Genomic DNA, 27,515 nt, shown 5'->3' with positions numbered 1-27,515 from the left:
GTGGCTATACTATATTCATAGTGTTATGAAACTGTCACCACACTCTAACTCCAGGATATTTTCATTTGCCTCTAAAAGAAGAGCTTTATCCATCAATCAGTCACTTCTTACTCTCCTCTTCCTCCCCCTGACCTTTTTTTCTGGTAACCACCCCTGCTCTTTTAGGCTCTGTGAATTCCCCTCCTCTGAACATTTCATCCAGATGGACATATGGAGCAAATATGTGACTTTCATGTCTATCTTCCTAACACATTTTTTCACAGACATATCCTTGCTGTAGCATGTTCTACTTCTTCATTTCTTTTTGTGTGATCAAATGATAAACCATTGCGTGGATACACAACATTTTGTTTATCCAATTAGGAAGGATTGTGAGGCTAAAGCTGAGAGCAGCAGGGAAGAGAGCAATGGCAGAGGATATCTGCCAGGTGGTGGGGGAGAGAGCTGCGCAGGCTCCTCGTGTGCACAGAGCAGTGTGAGGTGCCTATACATTGATATAAAGTATCTGGTGAACAGTAGAGCCTAATTTTTTTTAAAAAATTGATTCTGGGGCTTGAGCTCAGGGCCAGGGTATTGTCCCTGAACTCTTTCACTCAAGACTAGTGCTCTACCACTTTGAGCCACAGAACTCCACTTCTAGTTTTCTGGTGGTTAACTGGAGATAAGAGTCTCACAGACTTTCATGTCTGGGCTGGCTTTGAACTGGGATTCTCAGATCTCAGCCTCCTGAATAGTTTAGGATTACAGGGGTGAGACTCCAGAGCTTGGCCCTGTTAGAATGTTTTCTAAAAGACCTCTAGATAGATGCCGGATCCTATAATAATGGAAAAATAGAAGACTGAGTAGAGAGCTGATCCTTCCACTCTGTTTCCTTGCTAGAAAAGCAGTTGATACCAATAGCATTTCTGAAATTGCGTAATTTATGTTCACAGTGCATCCCTGGGTTTTCTGAACACTGGGAGACATTTATCAGTAGATCTGAGTGAGAATGAGGAGAAAACCCCATTATAGGTAGAGATGGAAGTAGATGGGCTAAGATAGATGTGTGATTTAAACATGTTCTCTCCTATTCTGGGCGTTATCATTTTACTTTTCCCTATGTGTTCTGGGGAACAAACTCACAGCCTCAAGCATGCTAAGCACACGCTTGACAACTGAGTTACATTTGACTTGCTTTTCATTTTCTTCATGGGGTCCTGTGAAGCAAAAAATGATTTATTTATTATTTATTTGAGGTAAGGCTGGTCTCACACTCCTAGCATAATGATTTGGTCTTCTGAGTAGCTAGTACTATAGGCATTCATTGATGCATCTGGTTAAAAGCTTTCAATTTGTGCTAGTGCCCAATATAGCCAATATTTCATTTGTTATTTGTGCTTTTGATGCTGTCTGTGAAAACCTGCTATCTAATTCAAGATCATGAAGATCTATGTTTTCTTCTGAAGGTTTCTTCTGACCTTTGGTAGTTTGAATTAATTTTTGTATATAATGTAAGATTATATACAAAGATTCCTTATTCTTTTGCATATGGACTGTTGACCCAGAACGGTTTGCTAAAAAGCTATTCTCTCTTTATGACTCAGTGTATCAGGAAGTAAGTGATTAGGAGCTCTTTATTCAAAATGGCTAGGGAACTTACCACAATCATTTTGTCCTTTTTTAGGTACTTTGCCATTGTGTTTTAGAAGTGAGCTCTTTTGAAAGGTTAAAGTGAATGAGAACAAATTGCTTTAAGGAGGTTCCAAACCCCCCCCCCCGCCCCCACAAAAACCTAAAACAAAACAAAACACAATGAAAACCAACCTTCAAGGCATCCAGGAATGATAATATTTGAGGGAGAAATAATGGGTCTAGTTCCTTTGTTCCAGTCATTAGAACATCTCCTACTGTTATAGAAATGCACACTCAAATACTGTTACATTGGGGAGGTCAAGGCACTTTTCAAAGCCACTAGTTTGCTGTCCTCTTGAGCAAATGTTAGCAACATCTTTAAAAATCATGGCCTGAAGAATGCCAAAGTCAGGGATACAAAGCACGGCGTGGAGAGGCTCTCCAGCCTCCCTCTCCAGCCTCCCTCTCCAGCCTTCCTCTCTGGCTCCTCGCGACGCACCGCTGTGAAGGCCTGGTTTAAAACCGGTCTCACAGATTCGGAGTTGCTCCTCCCTTCGCGCGCGCTGGCAGCGCTTGGCCCTCCAGGCTGCTCCTGGAGCAGGGGACCAAGCAATCTAGGTTTGGCCAGCCTGCAGAGTTCGAGCCCACAGATCTCTGTGCGGGCCTTGCGTTGTCCCCCGCGATCAGGGCGGCAGGGGCCGCAGGGCAGTGGCTGCAAGCGGTTCCCGTGCGCAGGGCGCACAGGTGGCATCGGGTTGGGGCAGGCTGGGCTGGGGCAGGCTGCGCTGGGCTGGGTGTGGTTCGGAACAGGACGACAGGCCTGGCCCCACCCGCTCTCAGATCGGCCGGGCGGCCGGCAGATGGGCAGATCGGCGGGGCTGGCAGGCTGTGGACTCTGCGCAGGGACGTGGGACCCCAGGGCGAACGCGGTGCCCGGCTGCGGGGGAGCGCGGGGCCGTCGCGGGGCGTCTGTCCTCGCTCTCGCTGCTCCCAGAGGCACGATGCCCTCCCTGTGGAGAGAGATCTTCCTGGAGACTTTTCTGGGTAAGCCCGGGTCGCCCTCGCCCCTGGGTGGCTGGTGCCAGCTCCCCCAACCCTCTGTGGCGCCCTGCATCCTGCCTGCTTAACTGAACTGGGAAAGGTGTGCAGAATGGAGATGTTTATCATCCCCTGGGAACCTGTGCTGCGGAAGGAAAGGGAATTGGAGACAAGACCGAGGTGGGGGTTCAGAAACTGAGGATCTACGGGGAGAGCATGCTCGGAGCTGCCACCCCTGCCCTGGCATTACACCCGAGCAGTGGGAGGACATATATGTTGGCCTTGAACTCGTATAGCAGGTGCAAGCCCTTTCGGGCCCTCCGCCTCCACCTGCGACTTTTAAGTTTATCGCAATGCAATTCAGGACTGAACGTTAACAAGGGGAAAGGCCACCTCGTGTCCCCAGTGTGAGCCCCGGGCGGCCATGGTGCACTTGGGCAATTGGCAAAGAGCATCTGACTCAAATCTCATATGCTCACTTTTGCAGTATGATTGAAATCAGTTTCCAGACAAGCATTTGGGAGGGTTCTGGAGGTGGCACTCTTTCTAACTTAATTTCTGGAAGGTGCAACCTTTAGAAGAACTCTCCAGCTCCATTTTCCTGGCTCACCTTGTATGTTCTCAACTGAAAAACAGGACTGAGACAACTACACAAAGTTTCTCCAATGCTAGGTACTCTGTGCCCTTGCTCAATCCTCTGGACACCTCTGGGAGGCAGCTAGAAGTTCTCTTTTCCTGATTAACAAAGGGAGATTGTTAGTAGCTTACTAGAAAGTTACCACACAGAGTAGCTAGACAGCTACTTGGCAGGCAGATTGTTTAAGTTGTCTGTGCTGTTTGCTACTGTGCACTGTAGGCAATGACTGAACTTCCAGAGTGTCAGGACTTTTCAGCTGTTTTGTTTTGCCCTTGTTTACTTAGCTTGTTTATGCATTTGAAAGCATCCACCTTCTAGACCACTGGAGTTATAGGGGCGTGAGAGACAATCAGTCTTAGCACTCAGCAGAGCCTAACATAGGATTAATTACTCATTCGTGTTAATCATCATTATCATTCCAGATTAGAGTTGGTTATTGGCCGAGGTGCTGCTGACTTCAGATCTGGGCGGTCCACTTCTCTATACTGGCTCCTAAGGGCTGGGTTTAACAGAAAAATATTGCCCAACTGAAGAGCTTCTGGGTGTGTTGGAGATGAGCTGAGGGAACACCTGTTATTTTTGTTCGTTTTGGCATTCATGATATTCCTGATTACCTATGGATCAAGTTAGATAAGAGAATTATCAATCAAGGTCCTGACAAGAAGCCAGATTCAACTCACATGGTTCAAGATGAGGACATTGTACTAAGGTTCCACCAGCAGGCACCTGGAACAACTAAGGGGACAAAGGGATGGTGAGAGACTTACAATAGCAAAAGCCTGTTTCCCACTGGGCTGAAGGATGGGGAGAAATTCTGTTACTGGCACCCAGTGACAGTGAAAGCAGGAAAGTGGAGGTGGGAGCAGAGCGGCAGGGCTGTCTGTTAAATGATGCCAGAGGCACAATTCTCTTTCTTCTAAACATTTCTTATAGGATATGTTTCCTGGTCTCTCTACCATGGCCTGGCACCAATGATCTATTACTTTCCCCTGCAAACACTGGAGCTCACTGGATTGGAAGGTTTTGGAATAGCCTTTCTTTCTCCCATACTTCTAACAATTTCTCCTTTCTGGAAATTGGTTAACAAGAAGTGGATACTGACTCTGCTTCGGATCATCACTGCTGGTAAGGTTTCAAGGTGTTTCTCTAAGATTTTTATTTTATTTTGTTGGCTGTGGGGCTAGAACTCAGGGATTGGGTGCTGTCCCCAAGCCTCTTTGTGCTCAAGGTTAACGCTCTACCACTTGAGCCACAATGCCACATCTGGTTTTTGATTGACTAATTGGAGATAGGGGTCACAGGGACTTTTCTGCCTGGGCTGGCTTCGAACTGCGATCCTTAGATCTCAGCCCCCTGAGTAGCTAGAATTACAAGTGTGAGCTACCAGTGCCCAGCTCTCTAAGATTTTTTTTTTTTTTTTTTTTTTATTGTCGGCCGTGGGGCTTGAACTCTGGGCCTGGGCGCTGTCCCTCAGCTCTTCAGCTCAAGGCGAGCGCTCTACCACTTGAGCTACAGCGCCACTTCCGGTTTTCTCTACCACTTGAGCTACAGCGCCACTTCCGGTTTTCTGGTGGTTTATTGGAGATAGGAGTCTCACGATCTCTCCTGCCCGGGCTGCCTTTGAACCGCGATCCTCAGATCTCAGCCTCCTGAGTAGCTAGGATTACAGGCGTGAGCCACCAGCGCCCGGCTTCTAAGATTTTTTTATTCATAGAAAAATGAAATGAAGGGGCCGGGAAGGTGGCTCAGTGGTAGAGCGCTTGCCTTGCAGGCATGAGGCCCTGGGTTTGATTCCTCAACATCACATAAGCAAAAAGAAAAAAAAAGCCGGAAGTGGCGCTGTGGCTCAAGTGGTAGAGTGCTAGCCTTGAGCTGAAGAGCTGAGGGACAGCACCCAGGCCCAGAGTTCAGGCCCCACGACCAGACCCCCCCCCCCCAAAAAAAAAAGGAAAAGAAAAATGAAATGAATGAAATGAACTGTTCTTGACAGGCTAGATGATTGATTCAAAACTTGAAGATCTTTTTCCAACTACTACTTTAGAAAAATTTACCTTCCGTAAAATTGAAAGACTAGACTGAGAGTCAATTTGATTCATGTTTTTAACATCAGACTAGAAAGGCATAAAAATCCCTGTTATAAGCAGAGAAAAGGTACCTTGGTGAACAAGGCAACTCCTGAATATATTGTGCTCTTTCTTCCAATGATGACACAACACAATCAAACAAAAAAGAGATCATTTAAATAATATTGCATGACAGTTATGAAGCCATGCCCAACAGATATTGTACAAAGTAAACAGTACACTAAGAAAACTATTTGTAACTCTTTGCTTCAAAAGGATTATTTCCACATTTGTTCCTACAAACAAAAACAAAACAAAACAAAACAAAAGAACATCAACTTGCTAGACAAAAGGGGAAGAAGAAATCATCAAGCTGGAAAGGGAAAAGGACTGGTTCTTAAAAATATAATGAAATATGCACTCTTTTAATTTATGCATACATATTTGTCTGTTAGTGTCACAAATGAATTGGCAGGAAAAAAAATGAGTGTGCTGTGTGGGTAGAGTAGAAAAATGGGCACTAATGTAATGCTTGTGCGCATGTAAATTAGGATAACTTCCATGGAGTTAATTTAGCAGTATTTATAAGAGCTGTACATAACTTCTACCCAGCAACCTTACTTCTAGGAATATATCCTACAGATACATGTAAATGATACATGTGCAAAATCATCCAGTCCTGCTGGGGATATCTGTCATAAGAAGACTGGAAGGAGCCTAAATATCATCTCTAAGGGATAAGTTAAATAACCAATGGTTATGAAACTTGAAATACCATATAGACTACTATGCAACTATCAAAAAAAAAGCTATTATTAATAATGAAATATGGAATGCTTTTAAAATATAATTTGTGAAATTGGTTATATTAAATAGAGCATATAGAATGTTAATCTCTATATAAAATTTGTTTGAAAATAAATTTAGTATTTGACTGGACACAATTAAGTATTCCTAAAGGAATTATAAAATGGTAGCATCGCAACTAGGGTGGAGAATGTGGTACCTAAACACAGGTCTGATAATGGAATTCTATGCTTCCATCAGAAAGAATGACATCACCCTATTCATAAGGAAATGGAAAGATTTGGGAAAAATCATATTAAGTGAAGTAAGCCAGACTCAACGAAATATAGATCCCATGTTTTCCCTTATTTGTAATAATTAGTAAGTGTCTAGGATAGTCTTAGCAGATGAGCAGAATACCTCAATAGCTATGTACATATGACCATATAAGATGATGCTAAGTGAAATGAACTCCAAGATATGGAAAAAAGAGGTTTTTCTTTGTTGTTGTTTTTAATGTACTATGTGATTTTTTTCTTTTATGTTTTTTTTTCTTATGGTTTATCCCCTGTTGTCACTGTATTTGATTTGGTGCCCTGGGTATTGTATATACATTTATCTGAATTAGGGAAGGCAAGGAACAACAAAATGGTGAGACAAAGACAAAGGGTGAACCAATGCAATAACGATACTCACAAGACAGTATATTGGAAATGAACTGTATAACTTGGGGGGGATGGGAGGAGGGAAAGTGGGAGAAAAATGAGGGAGGGGGTAACAGTTTGACAAGAAATATGCTCACTACCTTACAGATGTAACTGTAACCCCTCTGTACATCACCTTGACAATAAAATTAAATGAAAAAAATAAATACAGGTCTGCAGGGAAAAATTGGCACTGTTATCATTTTTGTACCTTTGAATTCTGAATTTGAATAGATCACATTGCCAAAGATAATAAAAATTTAGATGTATAGTTTCTATTATGAATTGAGGTTTTAGACATTAGTAACTATTGAGAATCTTTGGAGATGAGCCAGTAGTAAAAAAAAAAAAAAGCAAGAAGAGATTATGGAGAGTAGATTCAAAATGAAAAATGCCAGACTGTAGATGGGTTGGATCTGTAGCTGACAATGAGTCATCTTGTTCTTCTGTTGTAACTCAGTTTCTCTGAGATTCCCATGTGGCATTTGTTCATGAGTCACTGCATAGATCTTCTTTCTGAATGTAGACATTTGGTGTTTTCAGAAGCAGTACCAGGAATCACTAAACAATTACAGTGCTGTTGTTGTTTTGTGTGTGTGTCTGTGTGCGTGTGTGTGTTTGTGTGTGTGTAACAACCCCTGGCAGATGCAGAACAAAGTAGGTGCTAAGAGATCCGTGGTTTCCACAAAGGTATACAACTCTGGTTTTTCAAACAGCTCCAAGTCAGAAGGAATGGTGGGAAAGACTCCTGAACTGCCCTTTACAAAGATGGCTCCCACATACATGGAAAGACAGGCCAAACGATCAGGAAAATTTCAGGTCTAGGAATGATAGAAATGAGGCTTTCTGCCCTGAAAACGGAGTACTATAATGACTGAGTCAACTGCTGTTGGGTTACAGAATCCTCATGTCAATCACTGTGGCCTCTGCCTGGAAAGCCTTAGTTCTGGAGGCACCCACTAGCAGTTCATTATTTCAGTCCAGTTCTGTCTGGTAACAAGTGGCTATAGGGGATATAAGATAGAGTAGGTTTGGGAGGGGTAGGGATGGTGATTGATTGAGGTGCTTCTGTTGTTCCCCTTTTCACTGCACAGAGACAGAACCGAATCTGGTGGGAAACCCAAGTAGAGGGAAGTCGCTCAGCGATGTGAATGGAGGGGCCAATCTTTTGCTGGCAGGTGCTACTCAGAGGTTGCAATTAGCCATGGCCTGCCTTGGAATGCCCTTTAAATGCTTATTAATCCCAGGTATAGATGGCGCAGGCCTGTAATCCTAGCTACTCAGGAGGCTGAGATCTGAAGATTTCAGTTCAAAGTCAGGCTTGGCAGGATCTGTGAGACTCTTTATTCCCAATTAACCAGAAAAGCTGGAAGTGGAGTTGTGGCTCAAGTGGTAGAGTGATAACCTTGAGCAAAAAAGCACAGGGACAGCATTCAGTCCTTGAGTTCAAGCCCCAGGACTGGCACATACACACATAAAATGCTTCTTAAAACAGGTTGCATTTTTTTTAAAGAGTCCTGAGGGTTTTTAAATGTAAATAACCTCACAGGTCTGTTTCCTGAAGTCTCACCTGTGGTACCTGAAGCTAATTACTGTGTAGTTAGCTAAGAATTCATTTATGTTCACTAATTTAGATAATTTCTGGTCATAAATGTTTTGATCTACTAGGATCATTATGGTAAAAAAGAGACAATAACAAGTGTTTGCATGGATGTGGAGAAATTGGAAGCTTAATGTATTTCTGATGGAAACATAAGAAATATTCAGTGGTACAGCTGTTTTGGGAGCTTGTTTAGTAGTTTTCCAAGAAGTTAAACAAAATTTTCATGTGATCCAACAGTCCTACCCCTTTATATATAATATACATTTATATATAGCCTATATCCAAGAAAAATGAAAACCTATGTGAATATAGAAACGTGTACACAGACGTTCAAAGCAGCATTGTTTACAAATGCCAAGAAATGGAAACAGCAAGTGCTCACCAACAGATGAATGGATAAATGAAATGCAATATATCCGCATAATATAATTTTAATTAGGCACCAAAAGGAACCAAACATTGATACCTGTTACAACATGGATTAACCTTGAAAATATTATGCTGAGAGAAAGAAGCCACAGTGCATCATAAATTGTATGATTCTATTTATGTGAAATGCCCAAAGTAGGAAAAATCCAGAGTCAGAAAGTATATTGATTGTGTGGGAGTGACTTCCAATAGATATGAGGTTTCTCTTTGGGGTGACAATGTTCTGGAATTAGTGGTGATAGTTGTCCAACTTTGTAAGTACACTCAATGATAAAAATCATGGAGTTCTGTACTTAGATATGGCTATCTTTTTTCCTCTGTGAATTCTTTTTACTCTCTGCCAGTACTGGGGCTTGAACTCAGTGCTTTTCACTCTTCACTTGGCATTTTTACTTATGGCAAGTGCTTTATTACTTGAGCCATACCTTCACTTTCAGCTTTTTGCTGGTTAGTTGGAAATAAGAATCTCACAGATTTGTCTGCCCCTGATAGGTTTTAAATTGAGGTAATCAGATCTGAGTCTTCTGTATAACTGGGATTATAGGTGTGAATGGCTAGACATGGTAAATTTTACAGTGTGTGAATTGTGTGCCAATAAAAGTTTAAAAAAAGATAATGCATGTAGTTAGATAATAACTTAATTCTCGAGTGTAATGATAGTATACCAATATTTGGCAAATCAGACCATAAAGTTCCAATGTCTGCTTTTCACAAGTGCTCAGCTCTGCTCACTTTGTTTGTAGGCAGTATTGCTTCCCTCATGGCTCCAAATGCCACACTTCGACTGGTGCTCCTTGCATTTGGTGTGTCTTCCTCGTTGGTGGTACAAAGTGTGACTTGGTGGTCAGGAAGTGGTTTGCAAAGGTATGATTCATATCTTATGTACTTGTGGACATACTGGTATGGTTAGTTTCCAAAGTGAAACCCAGTGTGGGATTTGTAAATCACAATTTTAACCTTCTATGTGCTCTTACACAAGTCTTTGCTTTTCATTAATTTGAACAGTTGCCATATACACAAATATATGTAATAGATATGTATATATGCTACACATATGTACATTGCAGTTATTATATATACAAATGTATAACTATAGATAGAATTGTAATATAATAATATGCATATTGTCTCCAGGGATTGAGCCCTTACTCTTGCTAAACACAAAGTCTACAACTCACTCAAAACCCTCAGCCTTAATAATATTTTAGGAATGAAAGAATTATTACATGTTATCTAGGTAATGGGGTATAGAAGGGCTAAACCAAGTGGATTATTTCAACTTGCCAACAATCAACTTGAGATTATTTTTTTCTATGACACTGAAATTCACAATGCACCTCGAATCATGAAAGAGTCTTTAACAGTACTTTTGCACTGGCAGGTACCTCAGAATTTGGGGATTTATTTTAGGACAGATTCTTCTTCTTGTCCTCCGCATATGGTATACCTCACTAAACCCAATCTGGAGCTCTCTGGTGTCCAACAGGATAATACTGACATTGAGTACCATAGCCACACTGGACCGTATTGGTGCAGGTAAGTAAATGTTCAATTTATTTGGGGACTTTTTCTCTTACAAAGTTTACCTTTTTGATGTGAATGTAGCATATCTGGAAAAGAAAATTGATAAAAATAGTTTTTCTGTATTGTATTTCCATTTCAGCTTTCCTCCCTTCTGAAATAGTGACTGAACTATGGCCTAAGCAGACAGTGGTGTGTACCACTGTCGACAGGAGTCTAGACTCAGCCCCATTCATTCAGCTATCTTCCTCCTCTTCTCTCTCAACCTGACCTTCAGCAGGGGAGTCTCCATCTTACACTGATCACACTGCATCTGTAAGACTGGAAAGTTACTACAATCTAGATATTGGCAACTTCCTGGGTTTAATCCAGGGATCTGAAGCTTGAAAAGAAAGGAAATCTTTGTAAGTTAATACTACTTTCTAAGCTAGTTTCCTCCTACAGAAGCTGGCTTTCTCTGAGACATACACAAACCCTGCTTGTGATCCAACTTGAGATGGTTCTAAAAAGAATAGAGAAGTGTGACTGGAGTCTAATTAACTTGGCTTGTGGCTTTTTGCTTAACTCAGTGAGTCACTGTTCCCTTGTATATACAAGGAGAAATCACACAGATATTAATGGAAGTGTTGGCTCAGCATGAACAAAAAGTGCTTGTGTAATTCCCCTCTGGCCTCAATTTTGGCTTGAAACTGAGGTAAGAAAATGGTGCAATTATCAGTAAAGGAGTCTTAACAGGCAAATGAGGAAACTAGCAGTAAAGGAGTCATGTCACATTAACATTAGAATATTTAGTGATTTTTCTAGTCTTCTATTGTATCTTTTATAAAAACTTATTTTTTTTTTTGTTGATCATGGGGCTTGAACTCAAAGCCTGGTGGGTTCTGTCCCTGAGCTCTTTTGCTCAGGGCTATATCTCTCTCCTGCTTTGAACCATAGCTCCATTATGGTTTTTTAAGTGGTTAAGTGGAGATAAGAGTCTCACAGGAACTTTTCTGCCTGGGCTGGCTTTGAACTATATCCTCAGATCTCAGCCTCTTGAGTAGCTATAATTACAGGTGTAAGCTACCAGTGCCTGGCTTCTTTTATGTTTTATAAATTACTTCCAGGTAGGTGTGTCTCTCAGGTGCATCCTGACTTTGGATCATATTTGCCTTTTCACACTTGAATTTTCTCCTTTTTCACCTCTGTTTCAAATTTACGTGACCCACTTGCTAGCTGGTATTCTCTTACTCTGTTTTTGCCCTGTGCCTCATTTCCAAAATTCAGACTCTTTACCTGCTCCCTTAGAGTATCTGAGCACAGAGCAGGTGATTATTATTATTGTTGTTGCTTATTTTATTTTTGTTTTACCTTATTTGTTGGGTTATAGTGAATGGAGTCACCTACCTTAGTTTACTGCATTGTACTCAGCAAATTGAACTTAGACATGTCTAAGTTCAAAGCCTCCAGGCACCTGATCTCATTTTGTCCACACCATCATCTCTGCCTATGCCATCTGCATAGCTCCCGCTCTGCTTTTTCTGCTCATCCCATTCTTAGTTTTCTTCCCCCTTGTGAATCCAGACTGCCAGTTCCACAGGCACACCCCAAGGCTTCCTTCTATTCTGAAGAGGACTTCACAGAGTCACAAGTGTGTGGTCTCTCAGGCTCTCTGTGTTCAACAGAAGAAATTCTCTGGCACTATCTGCCATGGTTACATGATTGTACCTGAAGTCATCTCCGGGCTGGATGGAGTCTCTTGGTTCAATGAAACTATGAATTGGGCCAGTGGGGGCCAGTCAAGTGGAGAACATGCTGCCTACACTCCAGGCCCAGTTTCTTAGTGCTCTCTACAAGCTGTGTGGTCTTGGGCAATTAATGGATCTCACTGGGCTGGTTTTCCAATCTGTAAAACAGAGTTAGTAAGAGCATGCACCTCATAAAGGTGCTGTGAGGATTAAGTGTGTGGGAAGAAAATTCATCAGTTGATGCACTGTTGTTACTTTGAGGTGTACAGAAAGTTCAGTGAGAGCCCTGTTCCTTTGTGTGTGTGTGTGTGTGTGTGTGTGTGTGTGTGTGTGTGTGTTGGTATAGAGGCTTCAACACAGGGCCTGAGCTCTCTTCCTGAGCTTTTTTGTTCAAGGATGTTCTACCACTTGAGCCACAGGTTTACTTCCTGTTTTATGCTGGTTAATTGGAAATAATATGGACTCTCTGACTGTGTTGACTTGGTACTATGATCCTCAGATCTAGCCTCCTAAGTAGTTAGGATTATAGGCATGATCCACCATCTTCCAGCTCCTCTTTGTATTTGTTCTACTGAGGTTTGAACTTGGACCTCTAGTTTGCTAGGCAATCTAAAGTCTTTTTCTTTCATGGCCTGGTTTACTAGAAATGTCCCACCCAAGCTGGATGACATTTATTCCCTGACTATATCATTTGCTTTTAAAGCATAGATTTCTGCTCTATTCATTCTGTTAACTTCTCACAAATTCAGTAGCTTTCTGTATTTCTACTTGTCAAACTCCAAAATACCCTTTCTTCCTTACACTTAAACTGTGCCTTATCGAGCCTTCCAAAAATAATCTCTCCTACAGAACAGCTGTTTATCATAGCACACCTCTTCTCCCCTTCTAGAATAAACTCCTTGAATCCAGGTGCCACATCCTACTTGCTGAAAGTCTAGTGAAACCAGACCCAAACTGTGGAAGTTCCAGATCAGGTCTAGTCACTTGCCCATATACGCCAAATAGTCATGGTGGCTCTGTACTGGTGGTTCATGCCTGTAATTCTAGCTATTCAGGAAGCTGAGGTGTGAGGATCATGGTTTGAAGCTAACCCTGGCAGAGAAGTCTGTGAAACTCTTATATCCAGTTAACTACAAAAAAGCTAGAAGTGGAGGTACAGCTCAAGTGGTAAAGCACCAGCTCTGAGGAAAAAAAAATTAAGGGGAAGTGTCCAGGCCCTGAGTGTACACCAAACCCTTGGTGTATGTATACACACACACACACACACACACACACACACACACACACACACACACACACACACACGCACGCACGCACACACACACGAGTCATGGTGAAGAAATGATTTATTACATGGCATCCATGGGAAAATGGCACTTCAGAACATCTTCAGGAATACAGACATAGTCCTCAGTTAAATAGGGAGAATTGGGGATAGGAATTGAGAAAGGTATATATAGTTGAAACAGTCCATGTTTCAAGTATGGCTAGGTGGGTATGGCCTGGTGGGTGGGTGGTCTGTAGCTTTTGGCTGTTCTCTTCAAGATATAAGAAGTCATTGCCTGACTGTGGGGGAAGTTAGCTTTTTGTCGTCAATGCTTATCCCTGAATCTTGTTCTCCTTGGGGCCCAGGGTGATTGGAAAATGATTGTGGGAGGCAAAAATTGGAGGGATCTCCCAATTTAAATTAATTTATAGGCCCAGAAGAAAGCATGCCTTAATAAGTCACCTCTACAAGGGCATGTTTCTGTGGAACTCACCCTTTTTCTAATCTTCTTCTTTTTGATCCCAGATGCTGACTGCAGTAAATCCGAGGAGAGAAAGCACAGCAAGACAGCCAAGAGTGTGGACCGTGCCTGTAGACCTTGCCGGCTGCTGGCAGGGGCTGCCTTTGGGAGTCTTTTGTTCCTCACCCAGTGGATCTTTGGAGAAGTCTCTCTTGTGTCCAGATGGGCAGTGAGTGGTCATCCCCATCCAGGACCAGATCCTAACCCCTTTGGGTGAGTGTGAGTTTGGAAGCCATCAAGAAATCAGCAGTCCTGGCTAAAGGAAGAAACCTGTCCTTTGTAGGCCAGCTACAGCTGTGTTCCCGGGGCATTTACCACCCAATCTCCTCAGAGACCACACAGAAATGATTGTAGACTCTGGAATGGAGGAGCGAGAATGTCATTTGTTTTGTGTTTATGGATGATGGGAAAGTAGAGGGGGAAAGGGAACTAAGGATTGTGAATAAGAGGTGCTCAAGTGCTAGCAAGGATGCCATGGGAATTACCACCTGGAAGAGCCTGCTTAGTGGCAGGGCTAGTCTCTTCCTTCCTTCCCATTACAGTTATAGGCTTTTGGTGGACAGAGCACAGAGCCATGATGAGAAGCTGCCAAATGGTATAAAAATAGCAGCATTTGCTTTGCAGATTCATGAAGGTTAAGTGAATAAAAAGGTATAAAAAATCTTAAATTGATGCTTAGTAAATTATGTCTTGTTTTTTAAATCACTTCTAGTTTCTGAGTATTAATTGGAGATAAGAGTCTCACAAGGACTTTTCTGCCTGGGTTGGCTTTGAACTGATATCCTTACATCTCAGCCTCCTGAGTAGCTAGGATAATAGGCGTGGACCACTGGCACCCAGCAAAATTTTTAATGGTTACCTTTTTCTTTTCTTTTCTTTTTGTCATACCAGGAATTGAACGCAGGGCCTCATGCATGCTAGACAAGCACTCTACCACTAAGTCACATTCCAAGGCCAACGTGCTTTGGTTTTTTTAAAGCTCAATTTACATTGCAGCTACTTAATTGATTTCTATGCTGTAACCATTATTGCAGCTGTCTCGCCTCCTACAGCTTTGTTAAAAAAAAATTTCCTTCCTCCTATGATTATTTGTCAAGATAGCAAAATGATGACATTGTAGCATTTAAGCGCGCGCGCACACACACACACACACACACACACACACACACACAGAGTCAATTACTGATCAAACAAACTGACACTGATCTCAGAAAGGCAGAGACTAACCCAAAGCAATACTAGGTAGAAAATGACAAACTAGGGGCTGAGAAGTTGGCTCAGTGGTAGAGTGCTTGCCTTGCATGCATAAGGCCCTGGGTTCTATTCCTTAGCACCACATCAGCAGAAAAAGCCAGAAGTGGCACTGGCGATCAAGTTGGTAGAGTACTAACCTTGAGCTGAAGAGCTGAGGGACAGCACCCAGGCCCAGAGTTTAGGCTATTGATTGAGATTCTGCTCTTCGTTAGAGTTGCTTAATGTGTCCTATGACCAGTATGACTATAACAATTTAAGGGTGTGAGAGAATTCAATTGTTATGTTTCCCTTGGCCAGGAGAGACTGCAGATGCCATTTGGGGTTTTCATGATCTCATTGTCTAGTCCATATCCAGGTTTCTCTAGGCTATACCTAGAGGTAGGAAATATACTTTCTATTTCCTATTTGAAATAATGAGAAAGTAACAATATCAAATGTCTTACAGTATGTTTTCTGAATTTTATTTCTACAGAGGTGCAGTTCTGCTGGGGTTGGCTGGCGGATTGATGGTTTCGGCTTGTTCGTGGTGTCATGATGCGAGTTTGATCTGGTGGATTACAGGTATATGGCATTCACCTGCAGATGAGCCATCATTGAGCTTGGTCATCCATTTACTTGCATGCACAAGCAGTTAGATTGGAAGGAGATATAACTATAAAAAAAAAACACGAACGGCTCACATAGCAGCTGCTAAGATTCTCTCCCTTCTTGAAATTCCAAGCTTCTTTGTTTCTAAGAAATGTCCTGTTTTGGGGCTGGGAAGGTGGCTCAGTGGTAGAGCGCTTGCCTTGCATGCATGAGGCCCTGGGTTCGATTCCTCAGCACCACCTAAGCAAAAAGAAAAAAGCCGGAAGTGGCGCTGTGACTCAAGTGGTAGAGGGCTAGCCTTGAGCTGAAGAGCTGAGGGACAGCATCCAGGCCCAGAGTTCAAGCCCCACGACCGGACCCCCCCCCCAAAAAAAAGAAATGTCCTGTTTTGGATTCTGTTATGATGCTCCATTTTCCTTTCTCAATTACATGTGACTTTTTTGCTCCCTATTCATCCATTTCTAGAAACTGTGTTTTTGTGAAGGCTCAAACCATTTCTTCCCAATTATACCTTTTAAAATACTGGTGAGGGCTGTTATATTTCAGACTGTCCCTTTCAACCTCCTATTAGTCTTTGTAACCGTGAGAGAGCCTGGTATTATTTTCTTGTGACAGAATTATGCTCCTCCATCTCTTCCTCTTGCCTTTTAGTTTTGGTCAGGACTGGGGCTTGAACTCAGGGCTTCAATTGCTTGGCTTTTTCACTCAAGCTGGTGCTCTACCATTTGAGCCATACCTCCATTTCTGGCTTCTTACTGGTTAATTGGAGCTAAGAGTTTTACACACATTTCTGTCTGGGCTCGTTTCAAACCAAGATCTTCAGCTCTCAGGCTCCTGGATAATTAGGATTACAGGGTGAGTCACCAGCGCCTGACTCTCTCTTCCTTTAAAAGGCAGCAACAATTACACAGAAGTCACTGTTGGCATTAATTAAAACCCCCTTCTCTTTTCCAGAGCAATACTATATTCAATGTCTGTGAGGAAAGATGTCCTTATGTATATAATTAAGCAGGTGATTCAGAGTGCCGCCCAGATGCCGTGAGACTGTGGGTATCAGTAATAGGAAACACTGGAAGAAAAACGTAAGAAATACATTTAGGCCCACCGTCAGCACCACCCTCCTACATGGGAATGTGGGTGTGATCCAAGCAGGCTGCTCAGCCAGTGGTGCTGGCCAGATCCTCTTCCTCCTGCAGCTGCATGAGAAAACCGCTGCAGTCACGGTGACCTGTCTTCTTGCTGTATATTATATAGTACGCATTTCATCTAGAGGGTGGGAGCTGTGAGCATTATTTCCCATCAGGGAGCTGCTTCAGGAGATTCCTAAGGAAAGGGAACAGATTACGGTCAGTGCCAAGTTTGCAAAGGAGTATCTACAGCCTCTTAATCTACATGCATATGGAAACATGAAATAAGGCCGCAGAGGTTTGTTCTGCATTTATGGCAAGTCTTTGCTTATGGAATATAAGCAAAGTGCTTATTGGACAGGTAATTGGCAGCTCTTTTTTTTCTCAGTGAGGGAAACTTTTGAACTCTATGACAAAGTTAATCTAATAAGATCCTTCATTAAACAATTTATTGTTATGATAAAGGTGATGTACAGAAGGATTACAGTTATATAAGTGCCCCTTCCCTCACTTTCTCCCAGTTTTGGCAGTTCTTTTTTAAAAACATAGGAAGAGTTACAAGCTACCACCTGGATAGGGGCACATGCCCCATTGCCCTGTATTACCCCTCTCTTGGGGTGGCATGGCCCCACTAATAAACCTTCTTATAAACCTTAAAACACACACACACACACACACACACACACACACACACACACACACACACACACACACACACACACACAGGAGAACTAAGGAGCAAAACCACAGAATTTTAAAGAATAGAAAAGCTATGAATTTATAATCTTGAACACATTTTTCTAATTAGGGCCATATCCTTGAGAGTCAAACCCTCGTTTTGCTTACTCTTTGAAGTATTGAGTAGTAGGGTTTTTTTGTTTTTTGTTTGCTTTTATTGTTTGTGGGGCTTGAACTCTGGCCCTGGGCACTGTCTCTCAGCCCTTCAGCTCAAGGCTAGAACTCTACCACTCAAGCCACAGTGCCACTTCTGATTTTCTGGTGGTTAATTGGAGATGAGAGTCTCGTGGACTTTCCTGCCAGGGCTGGCTTTGAATGGGATCCTCAGATCTCAGCCTCCTGAGCAGCTAGGATTATAGGTGTGAGCCACTGGCACCTGGCCTTGAGTAGTAGTTTTAAAGACCTTTTTTTGGTGTGTGGTACTGTGACTTGAACTCCCAGGGCCTTGAGTTTACTAGGCTGGTGCGCTACCCCTTCAGCCGAGCTCCCCATCCTTCATATTTTTGTTTTTTGAATAGGCTCTTGCTTTTTATCTGGTACTGGCCTTGATGATGATCCTATTTATGTTTCCTTTGTAGCTGGCACATATCACAACATCCAGATTTTCTTTTAATTGGTTGAGATGATATCTTGCTAACATTATTTTTCCTAGGCTGCCCTTGAACCAGGATCCTTTCTTTCTAATCCTCAGGATTACAAGCATAACTTTAAAGGCAGAACTTTTTTTTTTTTTGTCAGTCGTGGGGCTTGAACTCTGGGCCTGGGCGCTGTCCCTCAGCTCTTCAGCTCAAGGTTAGCGCTCTACCACTTGAGCCACAGTGCCACTTCCAGCTTTTTCTGCTTATGTGGTGCTGAGGAGTTGAACCCAGGGCCTCACGCATGTGAGGCAAGCACTCTACCACCTTCCCAGCCCCTAAGGGCAGAACTTTAAGGGAAACAAATTTTAAGTTTCTAGGAGGCTATGTGTAATAGGGAAAATTAGAGCTAAAATTCAGCCACAATTCACCTCTCATTCTGATATTCTCCTCACCATAAATTGGAGGTCACACTTATCTGGAGATAGTGCTCACTTTTCACTGTGTTTTACCTCTGGAAACTACTTGATAAAGCTGAGTACAGAGAAATGAATCCTATTTTCTTATTGTACTTTTAAGCTTATATACCCAACTGTGGACTCACAAGAAATTAATTATGACAGTGACCAAAGAATTTCAGAAAAACAAAGAGCTGGGTACTGGTGACTCACACCTGTAATCCTAGCTACTCAGGAACTGAAATCTGAGGAGCGCAGTTTGAAGCCGGCCCATGCCAGAAAGTCCATGAGACCCTTATTTCCAAGAAACTACCCCCAAAAAGCTGGAAGAGGGAATGGAACTATGGCTCAAGTGGTAGAGATCTAGCCTTGAGAAGAAAAATAAAACGCAGATGTAGTGCTGAGTTTAAGCCCAGGACTGGTACCAAAAGCAAACCCAGGACTCCCCCCAAATCCAAACTTCCAAAGATAGAGCAGCTTTAAGTTTTGATAGCAACTAAATTAGTAATATCAAAGTCTTATTAGAAAAAAAGATGCAGATGTAATAAAAAGAACACTGATAGGGCCTCAGTGTACTAAGTAAAATTTTATCATCTGAAAATTTTCACCTATTAATTAACACATCAATTCTTTCTTCTTTCTCTCCCTCCCTCCATCATCCTCTCCCCTCCTCTATGCATGGGGGTTTAGACACAGGACCTTGAGCTCCCTAGTTGCTCTATCACTTGAGCCATAATCCCAACTCTTTCTTGTTTAGTTATCTTTCATTTAGGGTCTCCATTTTTTGCCTGGGTCAGGACTGAACTGTGATCCTCCTATTTACCCCTCCTCAGTGCCTAGGAGGGGCATGCACCACTATGCCTGGCTTGTTTATGAGACAATGTTTTGTGTAAGTTGGCCTTAAACGGAGACCAAACTATCTCTGGCTCCTAAATAGCTAGAATTAGAGGCATGTGTCACTATGCCCAACCAACATGGAAGTTGGTATATGTGTTATTGGAATATTGATTACCATGGATTCTTGATTTCTCACAAGTGAGTATTTAGAAGAGATTGGAAGAGTTCAGTGTCAAGCACCAAGGTATACAGTTAAGGGAAAATTTTGGTAAAAGTGACTATGGTATGTATCATAGCCTACCAGAGGTACATAAAAAGGGAGAGAAATATGTAAGCATCTATATTTCTTCATATACACAGAAAATCCCCAGGAAGACTCAGAATGAGTCTAACACAGTTTTCCTTTTCGTAAGGAACTTAGTGAATGGCAAGATTCAGAAAAATCTCTTTTGTACCATTAAAAAAATATTATCCTTGGAGCTGGGCACTGGTGGCTCATGCCTATAATTCTAGCTACTCAGGAGGCTGAGATTTAAAGATTCTGATTTGAAGCCAGTTTGGGCAGTAAGTCTTTGAGACGCTTATCTCCAATTAACCACCAAAAAACTGGAAGCAAAGCTGTGGCTAAAAGTGGTAGAACAGCCTTGAGCAAAAAAGCTCAGGGACAGTGCCCAGGCCCTGAGTTCAAGCCCCACAACTGAAAAAAATATCCTTAGAATATATTGCTTGCTTAAAATAGAATTTTAGCTTAAAAATACAGAAACTGCTTTAAAAACAGAAACTAAATTTAAAACATGAAAGCAATAATCTCTGAGAGAAATTTAATAAGATGATTTATTTTCCCTCTGGATAATTCTTTGTAGTAAAGAAAATCATTTTAGCATTTTCAGATTAGAAGAGCGTATTAGGATTCATTTCTTTAAAAACAAAATTGTCACCATAAGCCACTAAATGTGGAAAATTCAATCTCATCAAGAATCAGTGAGAACTATTTAAAGTATCATTCAATTTTCATCAATTTGATAATGAAGTTTAGAAAGAAATGGTTTTGGCAGTTTCAAAGGTGTGGCCACTTCCCCAAGTTTTCTGGATACGGAAATGACTGCAATCACTTTCCACAACAGCACTCACAAGTAATAACTTGAAGCTGTTTGAGGTAAGTAATTAAAGATGTGGAAGAGATTTATAGATAAACAAAGGTGCAGATTGCATAGTCCCAACACCTAGCAAGGTGTTAAGAAATGAGGAGAATGATGAATATTGATAGCTCTCTTCTATCATCCTAGCTACTCAGGTAGCTGAGATCTGAGGATCAAGGTTTGAAACCAGCCTAGGCTGGAAAGCTGGTGTTACTCAACCAGCAAAAACCCTGAAGTGGAGATGTAGCTTAAGTAGTAGAGATTTCTTTTCTTTTCGTTTCATTTAGTTTCTTTTTCCCTTTAGCAAAATGTTAAGGGATGAAATTCAGGGCTTGAGTTCAAACCTAGTAACAGTCCCCCCCTCCCACACACACAAAAGAAAGGAAAGGGAATAAAAGGAAAGGAAAGGAAAGAACTTACTGCAGAGTTGCTAAAGTACCAAATGCACTATGGCTATCTCAGTCATACCTTCTTTTGCATCTGTGCTGTTGGGAGAGTAAATGTGCGTATTACAGGACAAGGTGTGGCATTTAGATGGGCAGAAATTACTTTAGAAGGTGCCTTCATAGAACATTCTAGAAATCACACTGGCTATATGTTTTCTACTATCTGGCAGGTTATATTTAATAAATATACATTTGGTATTGCAAATTAATTTCCGTTTTTTTTTTTTATTGACGCTACAACTGTAACAGTGCTCATCTCAAGACCCTTCTTCTCTCCCCTCCCTCCCTTTCCTTCCCAGAGAATTAGCATTGGCCTGAGTTTTACTGCATTCTACTTTCCAGCTGGGCCTGTGACTGGTCTGCTGATGCTGGGCAAATCACATTAACCAAGGTAGACTTTGGTTTTCTCAGGGGTCTGCAGATTGAAACAGATACTGCTAAGGTCCCTTCTACACATTGGTCATCCTATGAACTACTGTTCTCTTGTCTCTCTCATTCATTCTTCTTTTTGCCTCATAAACAGGAGCGGCTTCAGCTGCGGGTCTCCTTTACCTGCGCACATGGGCAGCGGCGGTGTCCGGCTGTGTGTTGGCCATCTTCACTGGGTCCATGTGGCCTCAAGTACTGGGGCACCTGATTAGCTCAGGGACAAGCCCTGGGGAAACCATGACTAGTGCCATGTTAGTGTATGTTCTAGAAATCGTTTTCTGTGCCTGGTGCACAGCCTTTAAGTTTGTCCCGGGAGGTGTCTACGCTAGAGAAAGATCTGACGTGCTTCTAGGTGAGTACATTTCAAAGGTCTGGGTTAAAGAAACTGATCAAAAATATTCCTGAGAAATGGCCAGTGTTGAGCACTAACAGAATCAACAGGGTGATCCTGGTGAAGAAATAAAACCTGGAAGGATGTTTGAATGATGATTCAAAACAAATTTCTTAATTCATTAGTGCATTACAATAATGTTTGCCACTCTAAAGGCCTTTAAATGAATTAGTTATGAAAGATGTTTAATCATTAATAAGGACTAAAGCATAAACTGGGTAACACATAATGTTAGGAAACGGCATGATTTTGATGTCTGTCATAAATACACATAGTGATGGGGACAATATTGGAAGGGGGGACATTGATCAAGATGCATTGTACTTTTAATCTGACTTGTATTGAAACTCTTTTGTACAACTACTTAGAAAAAAGCTGGGTACTAGTGGTTCATGCCTGTAATCCTAGCTACTCAGGAGACTGATATCTGAGGATTATGGTTTAAAGCCAGCCTAGGCAGGAAAGTCTGTGAGACTATCTCCAATGAACCACCAAAAGGCTGGAAGAGGCACTGTGGCTCAAGTGTGAGACCCCTAGCCTTAAGCAGAAAAGCTTAGGGACAAGACAGCGTCCATGTGCTAAAATCAAGCCCAGGACTAGCACACACAAAAGTAAATAAATACACAGAGGGGTGTTAGTTTTATCAGTGACTTTTATTTAGCATAGTTTTACTAATAAAGTATATTAGATGATCTTAGCATGAACAATAAATTTCCAAATCAAGGAATTAAACACATTTTTCACTTCCTTGGTTATACAGTCATCATTATTAAGATGCCATCAACTTTCCTCAGTTTAATATTTAAAAAATAATAATCCTTCGGCCATAATGAAATTATGAACATATGTCAGGTATATATGAATTAAGTACTGTCAGTAACTTTTGAAGTTTAAGTACTATCATCATATACTTCTTCAGTAGCATCCTAGAAAATGAGGAGATGATAACACTAAAAGAACATTCAGTCCTTACCTATGCATTCAGTAGCCCAGTTGCTTGCTTATTTGTTAAAAAAAAAATAGACGAAAAAGAAAAAAAGGTCATGCATCCTCTCTCATTCCTGGCCCATGGAATGATAGACAGGCTGCTTTGGAAGATGTGTCTTTAATCACATGTGATATTTTAGAAACAACTTCACTGGATTTGAGATTTCTGGGCAGTGCCCAAGCTCCTGTTAGTGTGAGATGTACACATAGCTGCCTTTCCGCAGTAGTAGCTTGCTTTGCAAATGTTGGCTTTTCTTCTGCTTTCTTTCAGGTGGCTGTACTCTGCTCTGCGCTACTTTCCTGTCTCATGCCCTGCTTTATTCCAGCTTGCTTAGGGGTCTGCCAGGTGAAGAAAATGAATGAAAGTAAGAGCTGTTCTGTGTGTAAATTTGTGTCTTTAGAATGCCATGACTAAGGAGCTGTTGAGTTCCTCCCTGGCCGCGTGCAGAACTGTAGGAAGCATGCAGTGTTACTGTTTCACAGAAATAGTCAGAGTGGTGTTCTGTTGATGATGCCCAAAGACCTACGAAGGTTGTAACGTTCAGAGCAGCTGTTAATTCAATTGAATTGAAAATCAGTACTAATCAGAGATAAGGACAAATTTATTTTCTAAGTTTTGCTTGCTATTTTCTGAAAAATTGAATGTAACTTTTTTTTTTTTTTTTTTTTTGCCAGTGCTGATACTGGGGCTTGAACTCAGGGTCTTGCACTTTTGCTCAACTTTTTCACTCACAGCTGGTGCTCTACCACTTGAGCCATGCCCCTGTTGGCATTTTGCTGGTTAATTCAAGATAGAGTCTGGCTTCAATCCAAGATCTTCAGCTCTCAGCATCCTGAGTAGCTGGAATGACAGGTGTGAGTCATCACCACTGGATATCTATATCTATAAATTTGGGCTTACATTTCAATTTGATTACATTATGATTTGATGTACATATTGTGCCATATTTCTACTTACATTTTTATGCATGATTAAAAAATATGCAAGCTATAGATATGCTACTTTCTAGTGCTTCCAAAGTTAACTCAACTTTCTTGGCTGGCCTGTGGGCATTCTGGAATTTCTGGCCTGAATCGTTTGCCAGTACCATGTACCCAGAGAACTATGTCCTAAGGCACATTTGTTGCCATAGTTACACAACTTGTGTACTATTGCAGTCCTCAACTTGGTGCATTTGTGGGCTCTTTAGTAGCAAAGGTTGAGTCTCTGTGGCAGTTCAGAAGGTTCTTTTCTTTTGTGCTCTGTTGTGCCTTTCTCTCAAATGCCATCAGCATCCCAACAACCAGGAAACAGGAAATTTGAGGCCATTGGTTGCCAGGAAAAGGCTAGCTAGAATTTCTAAAGTGGTTCCTCCTAGACCCTTCCCTCATTTCTTATGCATGTCCCTGTTAGCCAAAGTCTACTACAGTAATTGCTTAGGGGCTGAGTAATTCAATAATTGAATCGCCTAGGTGTGTTCAATTGAAAAGAAATCCTGACTCTTGAATTTACCACTGGAGGAATTTTTGGATTAAACTTAGACTACATTCTCACTTTCTCTCTTAACAGGGACTGTGATGCTAATTATTGGGTTGAGTATGCTATTTGGTCCTAAGAAAAACCTTGACTTACTTCTTCAAACAAAAAACAGTTCTAAAGTGCTTTTCAGGAAGAGTGACAAATACATGAAACTTTGTAAGTATAACCTTTTCTCAACTAAGAGCTAGGCGTGGCATGCACCTTATTATTTCAGCTATTACAGGAAGCCTAAAATTGGTGGATTATGGCCGAGGCACATATCCAGGAAGAAAGTAAGGCCTTATCTGAAAAATTGCCAATGGAAAAAAGGATAGATGTGTGGTTCAGTGGGAAGGGGGCCTGTCTAGCAAGCATGAGACCCTGAATCCAAACCCGAGTACTGACCCCAAATTTATTTATTTATTTATTTATTTGCATGTAGAAAGGGTCTCACTATTTGGCCAATGCTGCCTTTGAACTTGTGGCTTTGACCTCTTGAGTGGTTAGGATTACAGTCATGCAGTTCCATACCTTATATTCTGACTCTTAAAGTTCCAAGATCTAAAGATAATGAACTTTATTCACATGTTATTTTTTCCTGATCATGGAGGTTTGTTTCATGTTTTAGAAGTTATTTTTAAGTGCAAGGCTCTCAGAAAATGTTCAGGCATGTTTTTTTGACATCTGAGTTTAGAGTATGAGGTATGTATACAGGTGATCCATGATAATTAACTTGCAAATTAGACATTCATAGACAAGCTAATTAGATTCAGTAATTCTGGCAAACAAACTTTCTTTTGTATATTTTTTTCTTTCTATTTAGTTTTGTGGCTGCTTGTCGGTGTGGGATTATTGGGATTAGGACTTCGGCATGAAGCCTATGAGAAGAAATTAGGCAAGAGGGTAAGTAATTGAATTGTTGGAAATGGAATTTTATAATACACATAAACATATATGTATTTTTACACATCACTCTTCTGATTGAATGCTAGGCCTAGAGAGAATGACTATCTAGGATCCCATCTGATATTGTAATAACTGTTAAAGAGCCCAAGAAAGAGATCATGATCTCTTTATCACTATTAATAAAAAGAAGAAAAAAGTTAAATGGCTTCTCTTGTTCATCTCTGTAGTAACTGAGGGCATGGCATATCCTCAGGACTCAGTAAGTATATAGCTATTTCTTCATTATGTCTATTAGCAAAGAATAACTGATGTCATATCAGTCAGGAACTGTTTTAGGAAGGAGTCATTTGAAGTGAATGTGACACTGGTTCATTCATTCATTGATTCATTCATGTGACAAATGTTGATTGGATGTCTCTTGATACAAGATCCCTGCTGCCCAGGAATTTGTGTTCTAGTAGTGCTAGACAGTGTTTGGAGGCACAAATAAAGACTATAACTTTAAGTCCAATGGCTGTGTAGGAAATAGGATTACGAGGTGGAAAGTGATGTGGTAGTTAGTGGAGGCCACTGAGGAGGTGATATTTCAAAGAGAGAACAGGCTCGTTGTTCAGACAGCTGGGATCCAGAGGAAGTGTGAACGAAGAATGGAGGGATAACTATTTGATGTCTGAGGTGTATCAGAGTGACTGGCGTGGCTGGAGTTTGGTGGAGTGGTAGAAGATGAAGTTGGAAAGGCTATAGAAGGCAACATCATACAGGGCCTCACAGACCACAGTGAAGTACTCTTATTTCATGTATACTTATTGGTGAAGCCAGAGGGAAATGTCTGAAATAAAAGTAGCAAAAATGATGATCTATTTGGCTGCTGAAGGAAGACTGGTTTGTAGGGGGACATTGAAGGAGAATAGAGTGGTGGAAGGGAGTTCTGTGTCTTTTTTTAGTGGTTCAAGGGAAAAGAGAATGGTGACTTTGATTGGTGGGGGGCCAGTGGAGTTGGAGAGAAAGTGAAGGGTTCAGATTCTATTTTGTTTTTTTGTTTTTTTTTTTGTTGGTCGTGGGGCTTGAACTCTGGGCCTGGGCGCTGTCCCTCAGCTCTTCAGCTCAAGGCGAGTACTCTACCACTTGAGCTACAGTGCCACTTCCGGTTTTCTGGTGGTTTATTGGAGATAGGAGTCTCACAGTCTCTCCTGCCCGGGCTGGCTTTGAACCGCGATCCTCAGATCTCAGCCTCCTGAGTAGCTAGGATTATAGGCGTGAGCCACCAGCGCCTGGCCAGACTCTATTTTGAAAGTAGAGCTGATATGACTAATGAGTGAGTTGGATGTTGCTGAATCAGGAAAGAGATGAAACCTATGCTTTTGGCTTGAACTCCTGCAAGGGAGAAGATGTCACTTTCTAAGGTGATAGCTTATGAGAAAGGATAGCTTGATGTTTATATTCAGGTCTCTGATAGTTCCATTCTCTGTTCATGACATTGACTGAAGTCCATAATCCTTCTTGTATAATGATGAAACACTGGTAGAATTTTTTAAATGCAAAGATGTTACCATTTCCTTTTCCATGCCTGAAACTGTACAGTCCAGTTTGAGTTGGTTTTTTTGAGTAGTAGTTAGTGGAGATTCATTTTGATTTTTTTTTTTTGGCCATGGAGCCTGAACTCTGGGCCTGGGCTCTGTCCCGTAGTTCTTCAGCTCAAGACTACCACTCTACCACTTGAACCACAGTGCCATTTCCAGCTCTTTTTTGTTATCTGGTGCTGAGGAATCGAGCCCAGGGCCTCTTGCATGCAAGGCAAGCACTCTTCCACTGAGCCACCTTCCCAGGCCTAGAGGTTCATTTTGAGAGGATGTTTAGGGTTGGGCAGTGCAGTCTCTGACTAACTCATGGGCTGTGAGGAGCTGTAAAAGGGGGTTGTGCTTGTGGACCTTGGGCTTGCCAGTATGGTAAGCAGTGCCACTCTGGAATAGATCACTTTATAAATATGGCAAAGGCCTCTCTATATCCTTCTACAACTGACATATACCCTGCAAGGTAACCATTCTTAAGATAGCATAGTTTAACAATGATCATTTTCATGCTTTTCTGTACATTATTATTACCTGAGATAGATTTCCTATTTCCCTGTTTCCATATTTTTAACTTTCTCTAAATGATATCCAGCATGTATTTTGCAACTTGCTTTAAAAAAAAAAACAAACTATAATCCTCTCTGGGATATTCATCCATGTGGATG

General features: G+C 41.5%; 1 protein-coding gene across 3 annotated transcripts in view; it reads left to right on the top strand.

The window, feature by feature from the left end:
- Cwh43 (cell wall biogenesis 43 C-terminal homolog) overlaps positions 1 to 27,515 on the top strand; it is a 59,168-nt gene that overhangs the window by 15,435 nt on the left and 16,218 nt on the right. The window contains exons 1-9 of one of the 3 annotated variants that reach the window (XM_070012446.1): positions 2,272 to 2,655; positions 4,220 to 4,411; positions 9,615 to 9,735; positions 10,253 to 10,407; positions 13,912 to 14,119; positions 15,633 to 15,721; positions 21,592 to 21,849; positions 24,425 to 24,550; positions 25,197 to 25,276. In XM_070012446.1, coding sequence (XP_069868547.1) covers positions 2,472 to 2,655; positions 4,220 to 4,411; positions 9,615 to 9,735; positions 10,253 to 10,407; positions 13,912 to 14,119; positions 15,633 to 15,721; positions 21,592 to 21,849; positions 24,425 to 24,550; positions 25,197 to 25,276 — 1,413 coding nt within the window. In that variant the 5' untranslated portion in view covers positions 2,272 to 2,471. Of the gene's footprint in view, positions 1 to 2,271; positions 2,656 to 3,907; positions 4,041 to 4,219; positions 4,412 to 9,614; positions 9,736 to 10,252; positions 10,408 to 13,911; positions 14,120 to 15,632; positions 15,722 to 21,591; positions 21,850 to 24,424; positions 24,551 to 25,196; positions 25,277 to 27,515 lie in introns of those variants that run through there. The other 2 variants (XM_070012449.1, XM_070012447.1) reach the window with 2 other exon arrangements.

This window comes from Dipodomys merriami, unplaced genomic scaffold (genome assembly GCF_024711535.1).
Source record: "Dipodomys merriami isolate MVZ:Mamm:240054 unplaced genomic scaffold, mDipMer1.0.p SCAF_9, whole genome shotgun sequence".
NCBI classification, from domain to species: domain Eukaryota; kingdom Metazoa; phylum Chordata; class Mammalia; order Rodentia; family Heteromyidae; genus Dipodomys; species Dipodomys merriami.
The sequence above is the reverse complement of the archived record's forward strand: the minus strand, read 5'-3'. Positions and strand labels throughout refer to the sequence as shown.